The 24,147-nt window shown below is 55.8% G+C and overlaps 2 protein-coding genes across 3 annotated transcripts; both read left to right on the top strand.

Annotated features, from left to right (window-relative positions):
- The first annotated feature begins 472 nt into the window (after positions 1-472).
- On the top strand, positions 473-4,913 carry CDKN1A (cyclin dependent kinase inhibitor 1A). 2 transcript variants are annotated; one of them, XM_056511556.1, is made up of 3 exons: positions 473-505; positions 2,781-3,182; positions 3,810-4,913. In XM_056511556.1, the coding sequence occupies exons 2-3, from the start codon at positions 2,789-2,791 to the stop codon at positions 3,857-3,859; spliced, it is 444 nt and encodes a 147-aa protein (XP_056367531.1). In that variant the 5' UTR covers positions 473-505; positions 2,781-2,788; the 3' UTR covers positions 3,860-4,913. The 2 variants fall into 2 exon arrangements, with proteins under 2 accessions (XP_056367531.1, XP_056367529.1); XM_056511554.1 differs by lacking the exon at positions 473-505 and having other exon boundaries at positions 857-3,182.
- Positions 4,914-8,790: 3,877 nt separating this feature from the next.
- RAB44 (RAB44, member RAS oncogene family) lies at positions 8,791-23,588 on the top strand. The gene is made up of 16 exons (XM_056511549.1): positions 8,791-9,031; positions 9,126-9,240; positions 9,725-9,896; positions 10,136-10,279; positions 10,609-10,699; positions 10,789-10,884; positions 11,309-11,484; positions 11,862-11,910; positions 12,206-12,300; positions 12,782-13,164; positions 17,224-17,778; positions 18,661-18,742; positions 19,077-19,191; positions 20,523-20,624; positions 21,451-21,527; positions 21,966-23,588. Exons 1-16 carry the CDS (start codon positions 8,822-8,824, stop codon positions 22,051-22,053), a joined length of 2,550 nt encoding a protein of 849 aa, XP_056367524.1. The 5' UTR covers positions 8,791-8,821; the 3' UTR covers positions 22,054-23,588.
- Positions 23,589-24,147: the final 559 nt, after the last annotated feature.

The following is a 24,147-nucleotide window of genomic DNA, read 5'->3' as shown; positions in this document are numbered from 1 at the left end:
CGGGGGCTCCTTTATCCTCTGACTCCTGCATCCATCAGGGGGTATCTCCCTGTCCCCTGAGCCCTCTAGGAAGGGGGTCCCTGTGTTCCCTGATGGGGGAGATCCTGCACCTCCCAGGAAGGAGGGCTCTTTATCTCCTGCCTGAGGTTTCCCTCTGTCCCTCATGCCGGGTCTCTGCACCCACCTAGCAAGGGGTTCCCGTATCCCCTGATGGGGTCTCTCCACCTCCTGCACTCCCCAAGGAGGGGGGTCCCTGTATCCCCTGACACAGGAAGGGGGTCCCGGTGCCCCTGCCATGCTGGCACCGCGCACATTCCCGGGACCGGGATGGGAGAGGAAACGCGTGAGGTGGGTGAATGACGGACGCAGGAGCGGCGGGGCCGCTCCGGGGCGGGGCGGGAGGGAAATCCCGAGCGACGCCGGCACCGGCGCCCGGCCCTGCCCCGCCCTCCGGTATAAAGGCGGGGGAGAGGCGGCGAGCACCGACAGACGCGGGGAGACGGCGGTGAGTGCGGGCGGGGCCCGAGCCGAGCCGGGCGGGGACCGAGCCGAGCCGGGCGGGGACCGAGCCGAGCCGGGCGGGGACCGAGCCGGGCGGCTCCGCTCCTTCCCTGGCCGGGTGGGGAGGGAGGGCGAGCGCCGGTAGCTCTGGCGAGCGCCGGACCGGGAGCGGCTCCGCCTGGGGCCTCATCCCCAGCGCTGGGAGAGAGCGGGGCTGCGCTCGGTGCCGGGGGATGCGGAACCCCAGGGGGATGCGGAGCCCCCGGGCTGGGTCGCGCTCGTCCCCCGGTGGCGGGGCTGGCGGTGCGGGGGTTCGAGGATGGGATTCGGGGCTGTCGGTGCTCGGTTCGAGGATGGGGTGCGCGGTTCGGGGCGCGGTCCCGGTCCCCCCGCCGAGCATCCTGCGGTCCGGGCAGGGAGCGCCCCCCCGGGCCCATCGGTGTCGTGAGCCGCGCGTTCCCTGTGCGGGACCAGCGGCTTCAGCCACTCCCGCTTGCGGGTGCCCCCCGCCCCTCCTGCTCGCCCAGCCTTCCCCAAACTGGTGTCACTGCTCCGGGGTGTCGCAGGTGCCTGTGGAGCTCCGCTGGGTGTCCCCCGGGGGTGCTGTCATCACCCAGCTCGGCTGGATGAGGTTTTCAAGCAGCCGTGCACCTGCCACTTCCTCGCCCAAATCTTGGGGTTCCTGCCGGGAGCCTGGAAGCTGCTGCGGGCAGAGGTCGCTGGAAGCAGCACCAGCCCCATGGGAGGGGACGATGACCCGGCCCCGGTCCCTCCCTCCTGGGTGGCTTTGGCAATTGCAGCCGTGAGTCAGGGCGAGGGTGTTATCTTGAGGCTCCAGGGTGGCACCTGAGTGGCGTCGGTGACCTGAGCACGGGGACATCGTGACGCCGGCGGGAGGGCTGGGGGTGTCTGCTCAGGGTGACTGAACGTGTCCCCGTCCCGCCACCTGCCCGGGCTTGCCTGGACATGCTGGGACTTGCCTGGCAGTGAGGTCACGCCGGTCTGTGCGCTCGCACTGCCCGGAGATAGGAAGTTGGGTTTCTATTTTTACTCGGGGATGCTGAGTCTGAGCACAGGGTGCCCCCAGGGACTGAGTGTGGCCCCCAGCCCCCCGGGCACTGCCCGGCTGCCCACTGGCACACCGTGCTGGTGCCATGCCTGCTGATCGGATCATCGAGTCTTTAGGGCTGGAAAAGACCTCCAAGACCCTCGAGTCCAACCACTGACCAGTCCTCACCTTGTCGGCTGCACCCGAGCTCTGAGTGAAACACCCAGTCATTTATTGCACGCGTCAAGGGCTGGAATGGGGGGAAGACAATGTGGCACAGGCAATCCAGAGGGGCTGCAGGTGCTGAATTTGGGGAGAAATCTTCCCTGCAGGAGGCTGAGAACTCACTTTTTGGGGGAAGTTTGGGGATGGGGAGGATCGTTTGTTGCCTGGCTTTGAGAATCTCAGGTTAGGTGGGAAATGGGACCTATGAATCTTCATTTTTAAAGCTGATTTAATGAGTGTGGCTGTCCCTTAGCTCTGAAAACTCAAATCCCAGGGCAGTGCTGACTCTTATCAGCTGGACTCGATGATCCTGGAGATGTTTTCCAACCTTAACAATTCTGATTCTATGTTGAGGTTCCTCATAAGTGTGGGTGTAGTGGGGGGTCCATTAACCTCACAAGTGGATAAGGACTGCTGGGATGGAAAGGCTTTGTCACTTACTGGGAAGGTCAAGGCTTTTGGCACCGATTTGAAAAAAAACAAACAAGGTCTTGTTTCTGATTACCCAAGAGCTCCTTCCAGATAAGGAGGGTGGTTTGCCAAGTGGTCAAGCTTGTGGCATGTTCCTGCAGTTGCTTGAAGGTTTCCTTACCACTGGGTCTGGGTTCTTGAGATGAAGAAACTGGCCAGAAAAACATCTTGTTGCTTCACTTGCCCGTGTGCCAACTTGCCCTTGCCTGCGTGGAAGTGGGAGTGAGCAGGTTGGGCAGTGTCTGGGGACCAGGGGAGCATCATCCTGGTGTGGCACCCGAGGGGTGTTGTGGGTGCTGGATGCTCTGACCTGGCAGGGCTCTGCCTGCAGGAGGATTAGGGAGTGTTGACATCTGCACCTTCCCCACCCTGCTGTGTTACACTGGGCTGGCTCTGACCTCAGCCATGCTGAAACCTCCAGAGTCAGAGTCCAGATGTGTGAGTCCCCTCTGGCCAGCCCAGCTCGTCCCACCTTGGCTTTGCTGTGTGTGCTGCTGTCACCTGTGCCCCTGTAACTCGCTCTGCTCTCCCCCAGCCACCGCGATGCCGCTGTCCCAGAGCAGGGCTGGCCAGACCCCCTGCAGCAGCAAGGTGTGCAGGAACCTCTTTGGCCCCGTGGACCACGAGCAGCTCCAGCATGACTTTGAGGACAAGATAAGGCAACAGCTGGAAGAAGCTCAGCAGCGCTGGAACTTCAACTTTGAGACAGAGACTCCCTTGGAAGGGCCGTTCAAGTGGGAGAGGATCCTGGAGGCTGAGCAGCCCCCCCAGGAGGTTCACAGCCTGGTCAGGGCTGTCATCAGCAGTGACAGCAGGAGCTCCTTGGCCCACAGGGTCCCCCCTGGCAGGGTTTGCCTTGAGGGGTCTGAGCAGAGCTCCAAGGTGTACAAGGCTGGCTCCCTGCAGAGCTTGAAACGTGGGCAGACCACGATCAAAGGTGGGTGCTGGGGGCTGGTGTCACTGCCTGGGGGTTTGGTGGCATTGATGGCATGGCAGGGACAGCAGGGGACTTGGGTGCCAGAGCCCTGCCTGGCTCTTGGGCATGGGGAGGGGTCTCACTCTCTGGATCTCTCCTAGGGAAGCAGAGCCCATCTTCCAAAGGGAAGAAGGCAGCTGGGGTTCATGCATTGGGCTTGTGGCTTCTGTAGTTGAAGGTGCCCCCAAATTCATCATCTTCAGTTCCAATGGCCTGACTCAGTAATAGAATCACAGAACATTAAGGGGTTGGAATAGATCTTAAAGATCACCTCCCACTAGACCAGGTTGCTCTGTTTTATCCAACCTGGCTTTGAGCACATCCAGGGTTGGGGCATCCAGAACCTCCCTGGGCAACCTGTGCCAGTGTCTCACTCACAGAAAATTTCTTCCTATCCTCCATGGTCAGGGCCTGGAGTAGAACTGCAGATGAGACAAACAGAAGAGATGATGCAGACTCACAGCTCTGGGTGGGGGCTTTAGGGTGAAACCCACCTGGGCTGATTTTGGGGTACCTCCCTCTTCCTGCCCTGCTGCTCCCAGCAGGCTGGAGACACTTTCCAACCCTTTCTTTCCTTCTTCCTTTCAGATTTCTACAGTGCCAAGAGGAGGATCATCCCTGCCCGGCCCCGGCCGTGACTCGCTGGGCAGCGAGTGTGGCTGCCCCGGGCTCTGCCCCTGTACAAAGCAATGTAGAGTCTCTAGTTCCCTATTTATGGTAGCTCTGGGGTCCTGAGGGACCTTCACTGTGTGCAATGTAGAGGAGGAGCCCCACGGTGGGGCTGGAGGAGAACTGAGATGGGCCTGGTGGGATTTAGGCACTGCCCTGCCTGAGAGAAGTGTCCTCTGCCCTGCTCGTGGCTCCATCACCGTCCTTGTGCCATCCTGCTGTCCAGCCACGGTCTGTCCCCTGCCCAGGGGCTGGCCCTGGGGGAAATTTGTGTCCCAACCACCTGGTGGCACCAGATACCTTGAAGGAAAGTCACTGGTGTGGATTGCAGAGCCCTGGGGCGCCCCAGCTGCTGGCACATGGTCCCTGTCCCAGCAGGATGGACCCAGCACTTGTCTGTGTGTGGAGCAGAGTGATGGGGAGGCTGCTCCTTCCCTGGCAGCCTTTGGGGCCCCCTGCACTCTGCTGGCCCCAAATCCCACCTTCTTCCCTTGTTGTTGGCTTGTTCAGTGGTGCTGCCTGTGCCCATGTCCCTGCCTCCCTCAACACTGACACCAGGCTGGGGAGCCCCTGCTCTGCCTCTGCTGGGCTCCTCTAGAAGAAGTCCTGCTCATCAGCAGGGGTGATGCTAAAATAAGGAATTGTAGCTTATTTTCCTGGACTTTTTCTCCTTTGGGGCTGTCAGGGAGAGGACCTGGCTCTGCTCTGGGAACAAGGGATGGCCTGGAGCAGAGGCTGCTCAGTTCCAGCACTGAAGGATGAGTCCTGGGGGACTCAACACTGTCAGGTGTCAGCACTTTCGTGGGGTTCATCTCCTGCTCTGCTGGATTTGGACTTGGGAAACTGGTGCAAGATGGTCCCAAGAAGAAAAGGGTTGATCTCCCACTTTGCACCACAATGCACTTTGCTGTCAAGTTCCCAGCACTAAATGTTTATTTATATTTAAAATAATGCTATTAAGTGTATGTGGGGAAAGGGAAGATACCTGTTTGTCTGTAAGTGAATAAACACTTGTACAAAGGAGTTCTGGGTTAATGTGGGTGGCTGGGAGCAGGTCTGGCTGGGGGAGGAGGGTTTTCCAGGGGCTGGGGATCCCTCTGGGGGTGCAGCCCTGAGCTGGGATCTGCCTTTGTGAGGGCTGAGAGGGATAAATCCTTGCCACAACCTCTGTGCTTGACCCCATTCCCTGGGGACAATGGTCTGGTGCTGCCACCATGTCCCCAGCAGAAGCCAGTGGCAGCTGTGTGGGATGTCCCTGCAGCACCCCTGGGTGCTGGGGCTCCTCTGTGGCCCCCATCATTCCTCCTTCCCCACTGTGACCCTGTCTCATGGTGTGAGTGGCCATTAGCCATGGGCAAGCTGACATGGGCACGGGGTGGCACTGCAGGGGAAATGTGCAGTGGCATTTCCTGGGTGGGACTGGGATCCCCTGGGAGTCAGGGATGTCTCTGCCACTGGCTGCTCCTTTGGAGGGCTGAGCAAGGCTTGGACTCGGGTTCTGGTTAATGTGAGACATGCCCTGATCTGTGGAGGATGCAGAGGGCAGTGAACAACCCCATGTCCCTGTTCAGCTGAGGATCCCTAGAGTATCTGCCTGTCCCTGGAGTGTGGGTGACATCTGAGCAGGCCTGTGGCTCTTGACACACACTCAGCCTTGGAGCTGCTGCTGAGTCAAACCCTACAGATTTAGCCCCTGTAATCTTTCCCCTTACGTCAGCCCTTCCAAACCCCCCTGGCTGCTGCCAGGAGCTCCCCTCTGCTCTCACCTCCCATTTGCCAGGAGCAGCAGCAATGAAGGAAATGAGAACTAGAAGTGAGAAATGAAAGCCCCTTGTCCATGTTTGTGGCTTGAGCTGAGTCCCTGGGACACTCCAGGACTGTGTCCCCCCAGCCTTGGGGCACAAACCAGTGCTGGGCTCCCAGCAGCTGGGGAAGGATGGAAATTTCCCCCTTTCAGCCCAGGCTGTGTTTGCTGCTCCCTCCCCAGCCTGGCCTCAGCATCCCTGCTCTGTGCTGAGGGTCAAACCCCCATGGGGGGAGGCTCAGGTGTTTCCATTCCCTTGTCCACACTCAAGGCCCTTTAAATGACACCTTCCAGCATCTCATTGGGGTTGGATCATGCTCTCCCTCCTGGATCAAATCCCTCCTGCTGGATCACACCCTCCCTCCTGGACCATGCCCTCCCTGCTGGGCTGTGTCCTCCTGTGACCACTGCTGGTCCCTGCCTTGCTGGGCACAGAGCACAAATCAAGCTCTCACAGGGATATTTAGGGTTTTCCCTTCAAAAGGGAAAATTTTCTCCTCAAATCCTTGGGGAAAGCAAAGCCAAAATCCAACCCTCTCTGTGCAGGTTGCAGGGTGAGGGGAGAGCCCCCAGCCTGACTGAGGGGATGCTGCAGTTTGGGGTAGCAGCACCAGCTTTGCCCAGAGTGTGGAGAAGAACCAGCTGAGCTTTCAGGTGGCCCAGAAATGCCCTGAAGGAGCAGATGGACCTGAGCTGGCTGCTGCTTTGTGAGGTTAAACAGCAAATGAGCAGAGTGAGGCTGGTTCACAGTGAGGGACTGCACCAGTTTAGATGGGCAGAGAGATTTGGGGCATCAGCTGCCACCCCACAGCTCCTGCTGGGAGCCTGGGCTCAGATCTGCAGTGAGCCAGGGGATGTTGGCTGAGTTATGCCCTGGAGATAACAGTGCTTCCTCCTGCCTGAGCTCTCTTCATGTTTTTCAGTTAAAGAGCAGGAAAAATGCCTGTGGTCCATCTGATCCCCCTGCAGCCCATGGGTGCAGTGGTTTGGTGCTGGGTTTAAAGCCAAGTTTATAATTCAGGTAACAGCCTTAAAAATACATCAGAGAACAGCACAGGGGGAGCATCTTCAAATTCTGGTGCCAAAGAGCATCCACAGGAGGAATTGTCAGGTTGCTCTGTCTTTCAGGATGTTATAATCCAGGGGTTGTAGATAATCCTGTATTTGGGGTTATTTAAAGTCCTAAAATCACATTTGCTGTTTGTCTGCTGCTCTTCCCCCCACTCCCAACACCCCCAGCCCGTTGCAAACCAGGAGAGGACGGGGCTGTGCTGCACTTCCCATGGATCCAGCAGAGCCTTTGCAGAGCAGCCCGTGGATCTGGGCATTGTGGGGGCACCGTGACCCCAAACTCTGGATGGGTCCTTCCCACACCCCACTCGCAGCACAGCAAACAGGAAACGTGCGAGCAGTGGTTGTGTCACCCAGAGCGGAAAGAGCCTTGGGTAAGAGCCGGGGCCGCGGGAGGGCTGGGAGCAGCTCCCTGCTGAGCTGGCAGCCCCTCGTGTGCCCAGCGCTGAGCATCCCTCCTGGCACCTGGGGGGTAAGTGCTGCTGCTCTGGGATGGCTCAGGCATCACCTGGGGAAAGAGAAAAGTGAGGGAGATAAGGGGTTTTTGCTGTTGGGGATCCAAGGGGGTTTTTCTTGCTGCCTGTGAGGGATTGTGGCTGGGGGTCCCTTTCTGAGGGCTGGGAGCAGTGCAGGGTGCTGTGGGGGGAGGCAGGACACTGGGAGCTGGTGATGCCATGGGGGGCTCTGCTTGGCTGGGGGGAGCACAATTCCCATCCCATCCCATCCCATCCCATCCCATCCCATCCCATCCCATCCCATCCCATCCCATCCCATCCCATCCCATCCCATCCCATCCCATCCCATCCCATCCCATCCCATCCCCCTGCTTGTTCAGTGCCTCCATCATGCTGTGGGCTCATCTGACCTGCCCTGGGGCTGGGACAGGTAACCAGGAGTTTCTCCATGCCTTAAACTACCTCCCTGCCCCCCAGAGCTCTCACTTCTGCTCTCTTAGAGGCTGGGACCACCACAAAGGTGTTTCCTGTGGGACTCCAGCAACTCCACAAGACCCTCTTGCTTTAAGGGATTGGGGCTGGTTTTGAGCCCTGCTCCCATTTCTGACGTACACTGGGATTCAGCAGGATCTGTTTGTCATGGCAGAAGGGAGGGGGCAGAGGGCTGGAGGAGCTGGCATGTCCCCAGGCTGGGAGGGGAGAGCTGGGCCCAGGCAGATCCAGCACAGCCCCGGGTCTGCGTCACCGCTCCCCACGCTGTGGTTTCCTTCCCCCGGAGCTTCAGCTTTGCCACACAGAGCACAGCCCCTCTTGGGGATGGCATGGTGGCTGTTGGTGACACAGCCACCCCCCCAGGCTGGGGACAGGGCCCTGGGGGTGCCCAGCTCAGCCCCACCAGCCCGGCTGAGCAGCAGCATGATGGAAACCTCCCGAGGGCTGGTGGCCCCTGCCCGGAGGTGACTCACAGCTGAGAAAACTGGGGGAGGAATTGTAAAAGGTGCTGCTGAGCTCTGAGAAGGCAGGTGGAAGCAGCACATCTTGCTCATCCCTCCTGCATCACCCTGGCTGGTGCTTTGCTGGTGTCACCTCCTGGCTGTGGCACCTCCTGGGTGGCCCTTGCTGGTGCCCTGTGCATCCTCCAGAGCTGGGGAAGGTTTGGGATGGCTGGAGGCAGGAGGAGCTGTTCAGTGGCTGGGAGCTGGGCTGGGAGCCTCAGGGGTGGCCAGCAGGAGCCTGTGGGTGATCAGCAGAAACCCCTGGGATGGCCAGCAGGAGCCCCTGGGATGGCTGGGCTGGGAGGCTCAGGGATGGCCAGCAGGAGCCCAAGGGTGGCCAGCAGAAGCCCAAGGGTGGCCAGCAGGAGCAGCCGCTGCCCCTGCAGATCCAGGCTCCATTTTTGCGGCGCAATCACAGATAAGGGCTTTCCCTTCCTGTTGCCAAACCCTCCTCAGCAGCTGCTGTTTGGGCCCTTGACAGCAGCCAGATGAGTTTCCAGCTCGGTCCCTCTGTGCTGTGTCCCCCCAGGCTGGACTGAAGGTGCCCAGCGAGGCTGAGCCCGCAGTGTCCCCCGAGTGTCCCCCGAGTGTCCCCCGGCCAGCGCCATGTCCGAGCACCGTGCGGCCACCAAGGGCCGGCGCCTGGGCTCCAGCCGGCGCAAGCAGCTGCAGCAGGGCTCCAGGGAGGCCCCAGGGCCAGAGCCCAGCCCTGCTGAGGAGCCACCCTGGGCATCTGAAGCAGTGCAGAGGGTGCAGCAGCTCCTCAGCAACAGGGGCACGGAGCAGGCGGGCGCTGTCACCCGCTCGGACCTGCAGGTGAGGATGGGGGTGTCTGCTGGGCTCCAGCACTGCCGGGGTGACTGCAGATGGTGAGGAGGGGGGGTTCTGCCCTGATTCCCTTCGGTTTTAGAAATTGCAGGAGGAAGGTTTGCCGTGCAGCAGGGAGGAGCTGGAGCTGGTGTTCGATGGGCTGGATGCTGCTGGCAGCGGGAGCTTGGGCACAGAGGAGTTCACTGCCGGGCTCCGTAAGTGCAGCCGGGCTGATCCTGAGCACGGCCCCGGGGCTCTCCTGGGCACTGGGGAGTGAATGAACCATCCCCATGACCAGCTCTCAGCCCACCTGGTGCGGGGTCCTGTTGTGCTGGACCACTTTGCTGAAGTGTTTGGGTTTGGGCTTTGCTGTTGGCCTGCCTGGGCACTGAGGATTTGGGATATCTGCCAGCAGGGCAGTTCCTGGGCTCCCAAAAAGCTGCCAGGGAGCACCAGCAGCAGAAGATGGCATCATGGAGGGTCCAGCTGCAGTTTGGGGATGTTGCAGTTTGGGGTTGTTGCAGTTCTGGGATGCAGCAGTTTGGGGATGCAGCAGTTTGGGGATGCAGCAGTTTGGGGATGCAGCAGTTTGGGGTAGCAGCAGTTTGGGGTTGTTGCAGTTTGGAGTGGCACAGTTTGGGGATGCAGCAGTTTGGGGGTGCTGCCTGGGCACTGAGGATTTGGGATATCTGCCAGCAGGGCAGTTCCTGAACTCCCAAAAAGCTGCCAGGGAGCACCGGCGGCGGAAGACGGCGTCACGGAGGGTCCGGCTGCTCCTCCCTGCCCCGGCCCTGGAGGGAGGGGACAGCGAGGAGCGCAGACGCTTCGCTGCCTTTATGGAGCAGCTGGGCACAGAAAACCTCCTGGAAGAGTAAGTGCCCTGCTGGGCACCCATGGGTGTCTGCAGGATGGATAGAGGGGGAAAGGCTTGGGGCAGGAGGGCAGCACAGGGGCAGAAATGTCTTTGGCCTGAGCATAGGAGCAGGGTCACAGTGACCCCAGTGCTCACCTGTCCTCACACACATCAAACAGTGAGGGAAATGGCTCAGCTGGCCTGGCTTTGGGGGTTCTTGGGGGGATGCTCATCCCAAAACACCGCTCTCCCTGCAGGCAGGAGATCTGGCAGCTCTGGGTGAAGCTCCGGCAGGACGAGCCCCAGCTGCTGGACAACCTGGAGGAATTCCTGGCCAAGATGAGGCACCGCATCCAAGAAGCCAGGAGCGAGAAGGAGGCTTTGGAGCTGGCTCTGAACAGGTGAGTGACCCCAGGACAGTGCACAGGGATGGGGACAGGGATGGGGCCCTGGAGGGCCACCCCAGCCCTGCAGAGAAACCTGGGGGCTTTCAGCACATCCACCAGTGGCCGGAGCAGAGGATTTGCCAATGTTTGGGGTCGGGCTCCCTCTACAGTCACGGATGGGATGGCAAAAGGGCCGAGCTCGGACTGCGGGACACATCCCTGCTGGGTGTGCGGGCAAAGCCAGCCACAGCCCGAGGGGTCCCGGGTCCTGCACCCACTGAAGAGGGGGTCTTACACCCCCTGTATCGGGTCTCACACCCCTCCCGGCCCCGCTGTCACCACAGGCGTGTGGCCGAGCACGACAAGGACGTGCAGCAGCTCTGCGAGGTGCTGGAGCAGCAGATCCAGCAGGAGCAGCTGCGGCTGCAGCACCAGGTGGGTCCTGTCCCCTTGCTGGCCGTGCCGGGGGTCCCAGCACCCCAAAGCCCATGGATGAGTGGGTGCCAGTGTCCCTGTGCCCCCAGAGCACGGCCAGGAGCCAGCAGCACGGCCAGGAGCTGCAGCGAGTGCTGGATGCCAGCGAGAGGGAGGTGCAGCGCTTGGTCACTGCTCAGAGGGAGGTGAGCTGGACCCAAACCCCATTAGTGTGCCGGGGGTCTCTGGGCTGTGCTGTAACAACCCCACAGCTGATCCAGGGTGTCCCCACAAGCTCTTGCTGCAGGTTCTGTCACACAGGACCCTCTACACCACATTTGTCCCCCCCATCCCTGCACTCTCCATCCCCAGAGGACACAGGCTGAGTTTCCCACCCACCATCCTCACGGGGAGAGGGTGTAATTCAGCCCTGGGTCTAAAGGAGGTGGTTGTGAATTATTATGATGGGGATTTTGGAGGGCTGTGAGTGTTCTGGTTGTGCTGTGAGTGCCCAGGTTGGGCTGTGAGTGTCCTGATTGGGCTATGAATGTCCTGCTTGGGCTGTGAGTGTCCTGGTTGTGCTGTGAGTGCCCAGGTTGGGCTGTGAGTGTCCTGGTTGCCATCCCACAGCTGGAGCGGCGCTGCCACAGCCTCCACAGCTCCCAGCAAGTGACCAGCAGGGAAAACCAGCAGCTGGAGGAGAGCAACCGGGCCCTGGAGCAGCACCTGCAGCACCTGCACCAGCAGCTGCAGCACACCCAGGGCCACCTGAGGACCATGAGGGCTACGGTGGTTTGGGAGCCCGGGTGAGTGGCTGAGTGTCCGTGTGTCACTCGTGTCCCCACACACATCATTTCCTCCTGGATGGGCAATGAGCTGCCTGGGCCTCAGCCCATCACGGTGCTCCAGTGCTACCCATGGTGCAGGTTAGTCATGGTTTGGTGCAAAGCATCAGAGGAACAAGCAGGACAATCAGCACCAGGCGCTGAATGTGTCCCTGGAGGGCAGTGCCAGGGAAATGGGGGTGCCCTTCACCCAGGTGGGCTCAACAGGACTGATCCAAGGATTGTGGGTTTTGCTGACCTGCTCTATCACTGACACTATCACTTTATCCCTGGTGCAGGGGTGGATGTGGTGAGGAAAATGGAGCTCCCAGTTTGACCCTTGTGCTCTGTGTTTGCAGGGACAGAGTGGTGGCAGAGTTACCCATCGAGGTGCCATTGTCCCCACAGGTACTTCAGCTGGGTGGGGACAGGACAGGGGACCTTGTGCTGTTCTGTTTGGGACTGCTGAGGAGCTCAAGAGCACAGGGTGCTCCTGCAGCTCTGCCTCCCCTAAAGGCTGCCTCAAACGGGGCTGGTGTGGGTGTTTGGGAAGGGAGGGGCTGGCAGCACCTTACTCCTGGTACCCTCAAGATTTTGGGTGGGCACAGCTGGATACCTGCCAGAGAACCCCACATCATTTCAGGTGGATATTCTCCCTCACCAAGTGTTTTTCTCTCTCCTTTTCCCACCCTGTTTCCTGCAGCTGAGTCCTGGGAAGAGCGAGAAGTTCCGCTCCGAGATGCGGATCAGGCTGGGGTCGCAGGGCAGCCAGAGCCAAGCCAGGAGCCCCCACCAAGTGTAAGGGGTGCTGCTGACCCGTGGGTGCCCCTGGGTCTGCGAGCTGGGGCTGAGCCCCAGGCCCTCCCTCCACCCTCCCCAGGCAAACAGTGATTGTCCTTTCAGCACTCCTCTCCCACCCACTCATCTCTCACCCTGGAGCTCACATCTCTAACCCCAGCTCATCACCACCTTGGCTCAGGAACTTGCTGTACCTGGTTGAGAGTTGTCTTTCCCTGTCTGATAATGTCAATATGGGTGCTGGGAAGAGGCCAGGATGCAGCCCCTGCTCTGGCTGCCTGTGTGTGCATCCCCCTTTCCCCTGCCCCCACTGCTGCCTGTGTGAGCTCCAAGTGGAGTTCAGAGGGGAAACAAAACCAGGTTTGGAGAGGGATGGGGTGAGGGTGTAGATCAGAGACCCTCTGGGACTGACTGAGGATGGGAGGGAGCTGGAGCCTGACCCAGGAGCTGGTTCATTGCCTCCATTTTCTGCCCTTTCCAGGGTTTGGGAAATGCCAACAGAAATAAACCTTTCAGGAGCCCCACGGAAAGCAAGCTCTGCAGAAGAAGACCCCTTCCCAGAACCTCTGAAAGAGGAAGGTGTCTCTGAGCAAAGCTCCTTGCTAAGAGAGATGAATGATGCAATAGCAGCTCTGAGCAAACATCTGAAGGCAGAGGCACTGGGTGCACCCCCTGCCCTGGCAGACACTCCCTGGGACAATGCTGAGCCCCAAACCGGGCCAGAGGCAGCCACAGCTCATGAAACAACCCCTGGGATCCTGCAGGAGACCCTCCCTGGCCAAGCCCATCATGAGCTGCTGGAAGGAGCCCTGCAGGAGGGAGCAGCCGCAGCTGAGCTTCGTGCTCTGGATGTGACACAGGCTGGTGCGTCCACAGGAGCCGGGCACTGCTCGCCTCAGGAGCCAGGGCCAGAGCAGGGACAGAGCCCAGAGGGGGCACACAGGATGATATTCCTGCAAGGAAAGGGTGCTGCTGTGGAGGAGATGGTGCTAAATGTGGCTGAGCATCTGGGAGAGAGCACGGAGACAGGAGAGCAGGTGCTGATGGAGGTGGAGGGAGCAGGGGGGCTGCAGGAAAGAACAGCTCAGGCAAAACCACAGCTCCTGGGAGAAGCTGAGGAAGTGGAGATAAGCCAGAGAGAAAATTTGGGGCCACCTGAGGCTGGGCAGGAAGGTGTGGCAGTGGAGCAGTGCCTTGCCATGGATGAGCAGCGGGCAGGCAGGACACCAGGTGAGAGTGTGCAGGAACGGGCTGAGCCAGCCCCGGGGCTCCCTGGGGAACTGCAAACCCAGCGGGGACAGCACCTGGGGCCAGAGCCACCACCCTGGGCCCAGGCAGGGGGTGGTGTCCCTGAGGTGACAGTGGCTCCAGGAGTGCTGGATGAAGAGTGTGCCAGGAGGGAGGTGCAGCCCCGGGGAGAGACCACGGACTGCAAAGTGCTGGAGGTGCTGCCGAGCAGCAGAGCCGGGGGTGAGGAAGAGGAGGTGGAGGCAGCAGAGCCCGGGGAGGCAGAGCAGCAGCTGCAGGGTGAGTGTGCCGGGGGAGATGCAGAGTGGAGAGGGAGTGAGGGCACTCTGGAGCCACTGGCAGCGGCTGTGCCACCCACCCACGGCCAGGGAGGGGTGGGAACAGATGTGGAGCTGATGGAGGCGCAGAGCAGCACCAACGTGGAGCTGCTGGCAGAGGTGGAGGCAGATCTGCAGGTCTGGAATGAGGCTGGATCCCCAGGGACACAGCAGGGAGGGGGGGTGGATCCAGGTGTGCAGCTGGAGAAGGATAAACCAGAGGCAGGGCTGGGAGGAGAAATGGGGGCAGCTGCAGTGCACAGTGAGGGTCCTGCCCCAGCAGAAACACCTGAGGGCAGCCCAGGCTTGTGTGGGCTGCTCCCAGTTAAGTCTCAGGCACTGGAACTGGTGGAGGCAGATCTGCAGGTCAGTGGGGGTCTCAGCCCAGAAACACCCGAGGGAGGGGAGGGGGCAAGAGCTGTTCAGAATGAGGGGGATGAGGAAGAGGATGGGGCACAAGGACAGGGTGAGCACGGGCTGCCACACGAGCCAGTGCCTCATCCCAGTGAAGTGACTCTGGATCAGGGAGAGGGGGCTGGTGAAGACATGCAAGCACAGGAGGAGGCTCCAAGTCTGGGCACAATGGAAGATCAGAGCAGTGGTGCCAATGTGCAGCTGATTGCAGAGGGGAATGAGCTCAGCCTGACCCCGGGAGGGAGCACAGAGGCAGATCTGCAGCCCTTGGGTGAGGCTGGATCCTCAGGGACAGAGCAGGGAGGGAGATTGGATTCAGATGTGCAGCTCCTAGATGAGGTTGTTAAAGCAGAGTTAGTGGAAAGGGAGGCAGAGGATGCCCAGGCAGATCTGCAGCTGTCAGAGGGTCTCAGCTCAGGAGTTCCACAGGGAGGAGAAACTGGAACAAATGTTGAGATTGAGGAGGAGGAGAATGGGGCACAAGAACAGGGTGAGCATGGGCTGCCACACGAGCCTGTGCTTGATCTGCAGGGATCAGGAACTGGGCAGGGAGAGGGGGCTGGTGAAGACATGCAAGCACAGGAGGAGGCTCAAAGTCTGGGCACAATGGAAGATCAGAGCAGTGGTGCCAATGTGCAGCTGATTGCAGAGGGAGATGAGCTCAGCCTGACCCCGGGAGGGAGAACAGAGGCAGATCTGCAGCACGTGGGTGAGGCTGGATCCTCAGGCACAGAGCAGGGAGGGAGATTGGATTCAGATGTGCAGCCCCTGGATGAGGAGGATAAAGCAGAATTAGTGGAAATGGAGGCAGAGGATTCCTGGACAGACACTCAGCTGTGTGTGACTGCCAGCCCAGAAACACACCAGGGAGGAGAGCACTGTGCAGCTGTGCAGACCAGGGAAGGGGCTGGAGATTGGGGACAGGGACAGGGACAGGGACAGGATGGGTGTGGGCTGATGCAGGAGCTGGTGCCTCACCTGTCTGGAGTGACCATCAGACAGAGAAGGGGGACAGATGCAGATGTGCAGCCAGTGGAGGAGGTTGTAATCCTGGACACAATGGAAGATCAGAGCAGTGGTGCCAATGTGCAGCTGATTGCAGAGGGGAATGAACTCAGCCTGACCCCAGGAGGGAGCACAGAGGCAGATCTGCAGCCCTTGGGTGAGGCTGGATCCTCAGGGACAGAGCAGGGAGGGAGATTGGACTCAGATGTGCAGCACCTGGATCAGGTTGTTAAAGCAGAGTTAGTGGAAAGGGAGGCAGAGGATGCCCAGGCAGATCTGCAGCTGTCAGAGGGTCTCAGCTCAGGAGTTCCACAGGGAGGAGAAACTGGAACAAATGTTGAGATTGAGGAGGAGGAGAATGGGGCACAAGAACAGGGTGAGCATGGGCTGCCACACGAGCCTGTGCTTGATCTGCAGGGATCAGGAGCTGGGCAGGGAGAGGGGGCTGGTGAAGACATGCAAGCACAGGAGGAGGCTCAAAGTCTGGGCACAATGGAAGATCAGAGCTGTGGTGCCAACGTGCAGCTGATTGCAGAGGGAGATGAGCTCAAATCAGCCTCAGGAGAAAGCACAGAGGCAGATCTGCAGCACATGGGTGAGGCTGGACCCTCAGGGACAGAGCAGGGAGGGAGATTGGATTCAGATGTGCAGCCCCTGGATGAGGAGGATAAAGCAGAGTTAGTGGAAGGGGAGGCAGAGGATGCCCAGGCAGATCTGCAGCTGAGTGGGGGCTTCAGCCAAGAAAACCCTTGGGGAGGGGAGAGTGGAAGGGCTGTTCAGATTGAGGGGGATGAGGAAGAGGATGGGGCACAAGGACAGGGTGAGCATGGGCTGCTACATGTGCCAGTGCCTCAGCCTGGTGGAGTGACCCTGGATCAGGGAGAGGGGGCTGGTGCAGGACTACGACCAGGGGAAGAGGCTGAAAATCTGGACACAATGGAAGATCAGAGCAGTGGTGCCAATGTGCAGCTGATTGCAGAGGGGAATGAGCTCAGCCTGACCCCGGGTGGGAGCACAGAGGCAGATCTGCAGCCCTTGGGTGAGGCTGGATCCTCAGGGACAGAGCAGGGAGGGAGATTGGACTCAGATGTGCAGCCCCTGGATCAGGTTGTTGAAGCAGAGTTAGTGGAAAGGGAGGCAGAGGATGCCCAGGCAGATCTGCAGCTGTCAGAGGGTCTCAGCCCAGAGGCTCCATGGGGAGGGGACGGAGGAAGAGCTGTTCAGGATGAGGAGGATGGGGCACAAGGACAGGGTGAGAACAGGCTGCCACAGGAGTCTGTGCTTGGTCCAGAAGGAGCACGAGGCCAACAGGGAGAGGGGGCTGGTGCAGGAGTGCAGCCACAGGAGGAGGCTGAAAGCCTGGACACACTGGAGGCCCAGAGCACCAATGCTGATGTGCAGCTGTTCACTGATCAGCAGGAGCCCAAATCAGGCTCAGGAGGGAGCACAGAGGCAGATCTCACACCTCTGGATGCAGCTGGGATGTGGGAAGGGGAGCAGAGTCTGAGTCTAGGCTTGGAGGCAGTTCTGGGTCCATCTCCCACTGCAAACCCATGGGAAGGAGCTGCTGCTGCAGATGTGCCCCCTCCAACTGAGGCTGCTTTATGTCCTGAGCCTGTCACTGCTGCAGAGGGCTCTGGTCTGGAAGCAAAACTGGGAGCATGCATTGGTCCTGAGGGGCAGATTCTGGAGGCACAGGAATTACTGCAGGGAAAGAGGGCTCCTGCAGAGGGGAAGTCTCTGGGTGGAGCTCAAGGGCTGGAGGTGGCACAGGGGGAGAGGCTGGAGGCAGGGGTGAGGGATGGAGTGAAAACTCAGGGTCTAGGACTAAACCAGGGCCATGATGATGCTGAATTGGCCTCCCTGGTCTCAGAGGTGCCATTACAAACCAGCCCCCAAAAGCTGGAAACGATGATGCAGGAGGATGTTCTCATTCCAGATGTGTGGCGGCTTTGTGCTCCAGGACAGGCAGCCCAAGGGGAGCTGCAGGAGCAGGTTTCAGCACAGGGACATGAGGGGAGGCTTCACACCATGGCCCAACAGCCAGAGGGGGAGACAGCAGCCACGATGGAACCACAGCACACGGCTGCTGCACCTGCTGAGCGCCCAGAGCAAGAGGTGCCAGCATCAACACTGCCCACAGTGCAGCCAGAAGGTGCTGGGAGTGATCAGCTGGGGATTGTCACCAGAGACAACTCACTGGGGCACAGGCAGCTCTTGGGAGAACAGAGCAAAGACCCCAGTGCTGGTCAGCGAGAGAAGATGCAAGAGTTTGGTCAGAAAACGAGCCAGGAAGGCGAGCCCAGCCCAGGAGAGCCAGGGGCTGTGACTGCAGGCGGGGCAGGAGCTGCCACAAGGGGTTGTCCTAAAGCTCCCCTGGACCCAGAGCACCTCTACAATGTGCTGTTCGTTGGGGACTCCCACGTGGGGAAGACATCATTCCTGTACAGACTGCACACCGACGCCTTCAACCCCCACCTCGCTGCCACTGTGGGTACGTCTGCTCCAGCCCCTCTGCAAGCACTCACTGGGATCACAGCTGCAATTCCCTTTCCTGCTCCCCACAAGCTGCTGGAGCTCACCATGTGCTTGTTACAGCTCATGCCAAGCGTGTTGAACTGCCAGTCCCCAGGGGCCAAGCAGAACCCAAGTCCCCACGCCTGGATGCTCATGGGTGGGAAATGCTGCTCCTCCCTGTCCTCCCCAGGGCACCAGTGCTTTCCTCTCTGCTCTGCCTTTCAGCTCCAGTCTCCTCTCTTCACCAACCTGGTGTTATTCATCACAAGATGAGCGACCTTCCCCAAATCCAGTGATTAAACATCTAAAAGCCAGAGGTTCACTTGGGACCAGCCTCTGTGGTGCCCTGGGTTTTAGTTTTTATGTTTTCTAGAATCTCTGTTGCTTAGTGTGTAACTCTGAAACTTCATTTTAGGTGTTAGTAAGTTCTCTTCACAGGGTAGTTGGACAAAACAATCCCTTGCTAGCTAGAGAATCAAGGACAACTGGTACCCAAAAAGCAGAAACAACAGCCAGGGGGCCGAGACTTCATAGCCTGGGGCTGTGGTTGGATAATTGACCCCAATGTGTAGATGAACCAGAACTTATAAAAGTGTAAAGACTTGTGATTCTGTGACCAGGATCCATCTTAGATTTGATTTGGGTGTAGCCCCAGCCAGGCTCTTGCACTGCCCAAGGTGGATCCTTTCAACAAACACCTATTTTATTCCTTTTGCTCTGTCTGGTCTCTGTTCCAGATCAGCCTTTCCAGCCCCTGGAGCTGCAGCCTCAGACCACCCTGCACCATGTTGCTTCTCCACCGACCTCCTGTCACAGGGAAGAACACAGGTATCAAAACATCCTCTTTTGTGTCTTCCAGGACTGGATTATCAGATCAAAACCCTCGTTGTGGATAACAAGCGCTTTGCTCTCCGCCTGTGGGACTCAGCTGGTCAGGAAAGGTGAGCTGCTCTGCCCCCTAAGGACACAGCCTGGGGTGGTTTTCTTCCCTGTAGTTTAGGGGCAATGAGTATTCTTGGTTTTGCTAAGCAAAGGTGAGGTTGCTCAAGGAGGGACTCTGTACAGTGTGTGATCTGATAAAAGCATAATAAAGGAAGTAATTAAGATAAAACTGGCATTAAGGCTGTTCCCGTGGCCCCTGCCATTAGGACAAGAGCCAAATCTGGGGGCTGCCTGCTTTGTAGACCTGCACTCCCACCTTTTCCAGCAGGATTTCAGATCACTCCTAGGCAGAATTGCTCAGAGCGTGCTGGTGACCATCCCAAATGCCCGCAGGTACCGCAGCATGACCAAGCAGTTCTTCCGGAAGGCGGACGGGGTGGTGCTGATGTACGACATCACCTCCGGATACTCCTTCTGCGACGTGCGCTACTGGCTCGGCTGCATCCAGGTGGGGCAGGTCCTCAGCTCCTGGGGCTCACAGCAGTGGCCGAGTGTGGATCAGATCTGAGGGTTCTTTCTGACCCCCAGGTGCTCTAAGGCACCAAACTCCAGAGCTCTGTAGGCTCCTGCTCTGAGCTCTTAGGCTCTTACTTGGTTGGGTAATTCTCTAAATAAGCAAAGCAGCTGATAGTTAAAAAGGTTATTTATTACAAAGCACATCAGTCTCAACAGTACTCAGACAAGCAATGGTAAATGCAGCAGCAATAAGCAATAAGTGAATGGCTGCAAGCCCTGGCAAAAGCCAATAGCTAAAACAACTCTCCCAATACAAACTCTTATATATCATTTTCCCAACAAGCTGAGGTGCAAACTCAGACCACCACCCCTTAACCTATTAGAATTCTCATTTCTTAGCACGCCAGGTTAAGTATAACACTACACATAGAATCTACCTTGTTAATCTACCTTGTTCCATCTAAGAAATATAAGCAATATTCTTACTATAACTCTATTATGTCTAAGTCCTGTCTACAACTGTGGGCTTGGAGCCTCTGCTGAAGATATCAGTGTGTTTGCAACCTTCACTAGAACACACTGCTAGTGTGGAATTCTACTACTGTGTACTTACTAAAAGCATCAGAACTCACTCTAAAACTTATTCAATCCCTGCACTCTGATTTCTCTCTGAAGAATTCAGAGAGACCCCTGACTCACTGACTCCAACAGCAAAGCCCTTTGGAAAAGGTATTTTGCACTGCTTCCATTATAAAATATTTTTTTTTTTAGAGGATTTAAGTTAGATACAGATTTTCACACGTTGGCAGTGTTTCCCAGAGTAATTTGTTGATAGCACCAGCAGGGTGATGATCAACTCTTAAACAATTAATAACTAGTGCAAAGGAATGGAAAATGCTGCTTTTACATCAAGAATAGTCTACTTTGAGTCTTAGGGAATGGGAGGTTAGTCAAGGCTTATAGAAAACTTATTTTCAGAGATTTCCAGTTGACACAAAGCCAGTGTTTAAAAATGCTGAAACAAAACAGGATATTGCCTGTAAATCCCAGCCAGAGCACCTCCAGAGCACTGCTGCAGTTGAGCACAAAGTGAATTCATTACAAGTGTAACTCCCAGCCAGTGCTCTGTCCTGTTAATAGACATGGGCAGATGATCAAGGGGAAAAAAATATTAAATGCTGTTGAACTTATATAAGAATTTAAAGTTTTGTTATTAGCCCAAATCCATGGGTGTGAGTCATGGTGTTCCAGGATATGTGTAGGCCAGCTGGGATTCAAGGAAGATTTTGAAGCTGTCCTGATCTTCCCTTCTTCCTCACTCAGGAAGCAGCAGAGGATGGAGTTGCTGTTCTGCTCCTTGGGAACAAAACTGACTGTGCTGCCCAGAGACAGGTCCCTACAGAGGAGGGAGAATGCCTGGCCAGGGTAGGTGGTGAAGCACAGAGATCCAAGCGAGGCAGGGACAGCTAAGGATGGACACCACCAACCTGAAAAGCTGGAGAAAAGGGAAAGCCCTTAATTTACCCCTCATGCATCACTGTGGTTGACAAAATGTTGTCTGAACCCACCTCTCACCATTCCCTTCCTTGCTTTCCCTTTACCACTTTGATTTTGCCTCAGCACCATCCCAATCAATTGGTTTATGGAACTGGATTTGTAAATTAAAACACTTTCAGCTCTGCTTATCCTTCCTGTAAAGTGTTGAGTATCTTCCCAGCATCATAAAAAAAATAAACCCATTGAGCACTATCCTGGTTTAAAGATACTGAAATGATCAAAGTTTGATTAGTCTCTTCAAACATAGATGGCTAATAAGAATTAGGTGATGAGAATAAGAAGAATTTCATCTTTACTGACTAAATTTTAAAGCTTATGGGACTTGGGTCAGAATCCATAGACCAGTTTTACAAATGGAGATGAGGGATAGATGCTGATTTTCCCAATCTGGTAGGGAACCAAAGAGTTGGGAACATCTAGTTATGCCTCTCTCTGTGTTCACTCCCATAACCAGAAGGCATCACAAATTCTTCTGCACAGTCAGCCTTTTCCTTGGTATTAAAAGCTGGTGTCATAGCAACCAGAAAATCTGGATTTCACCCTCATGTTCCAGTAAATAAGTTACTGAGTTATTTGTTTCCTCGATTCCCTCCTGTTTCCCCTTGACTGGGACTGTCCCATGGCTATTTATTCCCACATGAAGCTATTCCAGTGCAAGAACATGACATTTCTGTTTGGGGTCTGTGTTTTCCAGGAGCATCAGCTCATGTTTTACGAGTGCAGTGCTGCCTCAGGTCACAACGTCTTGGAGTCCATGGCCAGCTTCATCAGGTGAGCCATGAGCCTGAATTTTTCCAGCTGTCCTCAATTTAATGGGCTCCTTCTCTGCTTTTTCATCTCCAAATACTGGGATGCCACTGTCACCAGAGACTGCATGCCCAAATGTCAGGGAAAACTCAGGGCAGCACATGAGCACTTAGCACTGCCCTAACTTGTCTCCTGAAGAACCAGCATTGCAAGGAGGTGAATAAAACCCTCTTGGGGATGCTGCTGATTTCTCCCTGGCTTGGCTGAAACAAGTTCTGTCTGTGATTTGATTTAGGCTGGCATTTTTAGCAGCACCCACAGCTCTCAGATCACACAGAGCTGGAAGGATCCTGACTCCTTTCAGCTGTGCTGAGCCTCTTGTACCAAGACTTGTCAAGACAAACAGCACAGCAATACAAAATATGGGGAAACACCCAGCTAATGTGCTTCCTTTTGTCCCAGGCTGCTCAAAAGTCGTGAAGATGAATTGAAAAATAAGACAGAAGAGGTACCAAAGGCACCCCAGAAGAAAAAGGGCTGCTGCTGGTGATGGACAGACACCCCACACACTGATCAGAAACTGCACCAACAGCCAGAAAAGCATAAAAATGGTCCTTGGACACCTTCTGTTTTCCTGTGTGTCTTCCTTGCCTGATCTCCTTTGGATGCTGAGAACAAAAGCTGCTGTGGGGGACCCCCTGCCATTCCCCCAGCCCTCCAAAATACTTCTCAGGGAACTTCACCACTTTCTTTTGAAGACTTAAAAACAGGCCAAGAAAAGAGGCAGAAAAGGAACCCAGCTGAGTCTGAGGTACTGCAAAAGTACTGGAAGCAGCAGGGAGTAAATTCAAGCCTTGGGATAGATGAAATGAAAACCTGAAGCCATCCAAATGTATAAAATAAGGGAGTTTGATGCTGTCGGTGCTCTGGGCTGTGGGGACTTCTGCTCTGGCTTTGCAATCAGGTTGGATTTGATCAGGAACAATTTGATATTCAATATATTCTAAATGCACTTAAATCTCTCTAATGAAACAAGGTAAAGCTAATTTTTCCCTTCCCTGGCTTATCTTGCCAGACAGCAGTGATGGGGCTTGACAAAAACTACTGAGTATTTTGCTCAAAATAAATTCTAAAGCTCTAAGAGCATGTCCAGGATAAGAAGATAAATGCTTGCAAGAGGTTTTTTTTCATTGCAGCAGATCTCAGGCTGGGCAGAGAAGAACAAGCTGCTGCATCCTGCCCTTCTGTTCTTTGTGAAGTATTGAATTGGCTTTAAATTCAGCTTGAAAAATCTAAATAGACAAATGTCACAATTTCAAGGGTGTTTTTGTTATCTTTTCATAGCTCGATTTTTTGCAGAAAAAGAGACATACAGACTAAATGAATAAGAATACAAGAGCTATATTTCAGTATTTTACATGCTCCATGTAAATCCCAGCAGTTCAACATATACATTTAAAGACTGAGTTTAGGGAAATAATTCTGCCTAGTTGGGTTTGCTTTTTGTTGCTATTATTGTTAATATGTACATAATGCCAAAGCATAATAGCAGCCAGTTTGTGCTTTAGAAAAATACAATGACAACAGGAGTTGGGCTTCTAGCAACACCATATATTTTCATTTATAATTATATATCTTTTTAATATATCAGTTTCCCCAGCCAGGGTCCAACTTTGCAGTGACTCTGGAATTTCTGAGTCTTTTAAGGATGATTTATTTCTCCTTCACACTCCAATTTATCACTCCAATGCCTCTGTACCCCAATTCTCCATCCTCTGTGTCTCCCTCCAGCCCATCTCAAGTAATTTTCCTTTTGCCCCATCATTAAAACACTTCCTTTTCTTAATGCAATATATTTAATTCTCCCATTCCCTGTCTATCCCTTTTTCTGTATTTCTTTATACAATATTTTTAGTGATGGAGCAGCTCCTCAGGAAGGATTTATGTGGCTCAGCTCAGAACTGTTCCTGGGTTTGATACTTGGGATATCTGGCATGGCTTTTTCTTATTGTTTGGGACCCTCTTCACTGTTTCTTCATTTATTTACAAATAATATAAATCCAAATTTGATCCATAATAAGAGAAGCACCATTTCAGCCTCATCAACCCAAAAACTTCTTTCTACTGGGTCTGTAACTCTTCCCCATGTAAAGCCACCCATCACATCAGCTTTTCCTTTTGCCTAAATATGCTGGGATTGCATGTGGAAGACACTGCTTGGCCGAGTGGCAGCAGGATTGTGCAAGAAATGGTTTTATTTGATTCCAGAATGAAGAGTTGAGGCCGTGGAGGCTGAATTTTCCCATTAGAGGGCAGCAAATGCAGCAATTCCTCCCCACTGCAATATTGCTGCTGCAGGGAAGGACCAGGGAGCTCGAACAGGGCCCAAAGTGGGAGCTGAAAAACAAAAGGCTTCCTAGAACAGGCAGAAAGAAATGTCTATCTGATTCCCCTGGAAATCACCTCTAGAAAAAAGGAAGGAGTTTGTGCCCAGAGCATGAGTTACTCCACTCCAAACCTCCCCAACAAACTTGGAAATGAATTTTTCATTGCCAGGCTGGGAGAAAGAAATAGTAGGCGGGCAATAAATCATATTGGAAAACATGTTGCACTTGAAAGCATCTTCCACGTTTAATAATTCACA

The sequence above is a fragment of the Oenanthe melanoleuca genome, chromosome 26 (genome assembly GCF_029582105.1).
Source record: "Oenanthe melanoleuca isolate GR-GAL-2019-014 chromosome 26, OMel1.0, whole genome shotgun sequence".
Taxonomy (NCBI): domain Eukaryota; kingdom Metazoa; phylum Chordata; class Aves; order Passeriformes; family Muscicapidae; genus Oenanthe; species Oenanthe melanoleuca.
The sequence above is the reverse complement of the archived record's forward strand: the minus strand, read 5'-3'. Positions and strand labels throughout refer to the sequence as shown.

What these genes read in the sequence shown, in the direction of transcription:
- CDKN1A (XM_056511554.1), top strand. Translation starts at nt 2,651, where the DNA reads ATGCTGAAACCTCCAGAGTCAGAGTCCAGATGTGTGAGTCCCCTCTGG. An exon ending in TGGGCAGACCACGATCAAAG is followed by an intron (nt 3,183 to 3,809) that starts GTGGGTGCTGGG and finishes TCTTCCTTTCAG; the next exon opens with ATTTCTACAGTGCCAAGAGG.
- RAB44 (XM_056511549.1), top strand. Translation starts at nt 8,822, where the DNA reads ATGTCCGAGCACCGTGCGGCCACCAAGGGCCGGCGCCTGGGCTCCAGC. An exon ending in GCCAGGAGCCCCCACCAAGT is followed by an intron (nt 12,301 to 12,781) that starts GTAAGGGGTGCT and finishes TGCCCTTTCCAG; the next exon opens with GGTTTGGGAAATGCCAACAG. An exon ending in GACTCAGCTGGTCAGGAAAG is followed by an intron (nt 18,743 to 19,076) that starts GTGAGCTGCTCT and finishes AAATGCCCGCAG; the next exon opens with GTACCGCAGCATGACCAAGC.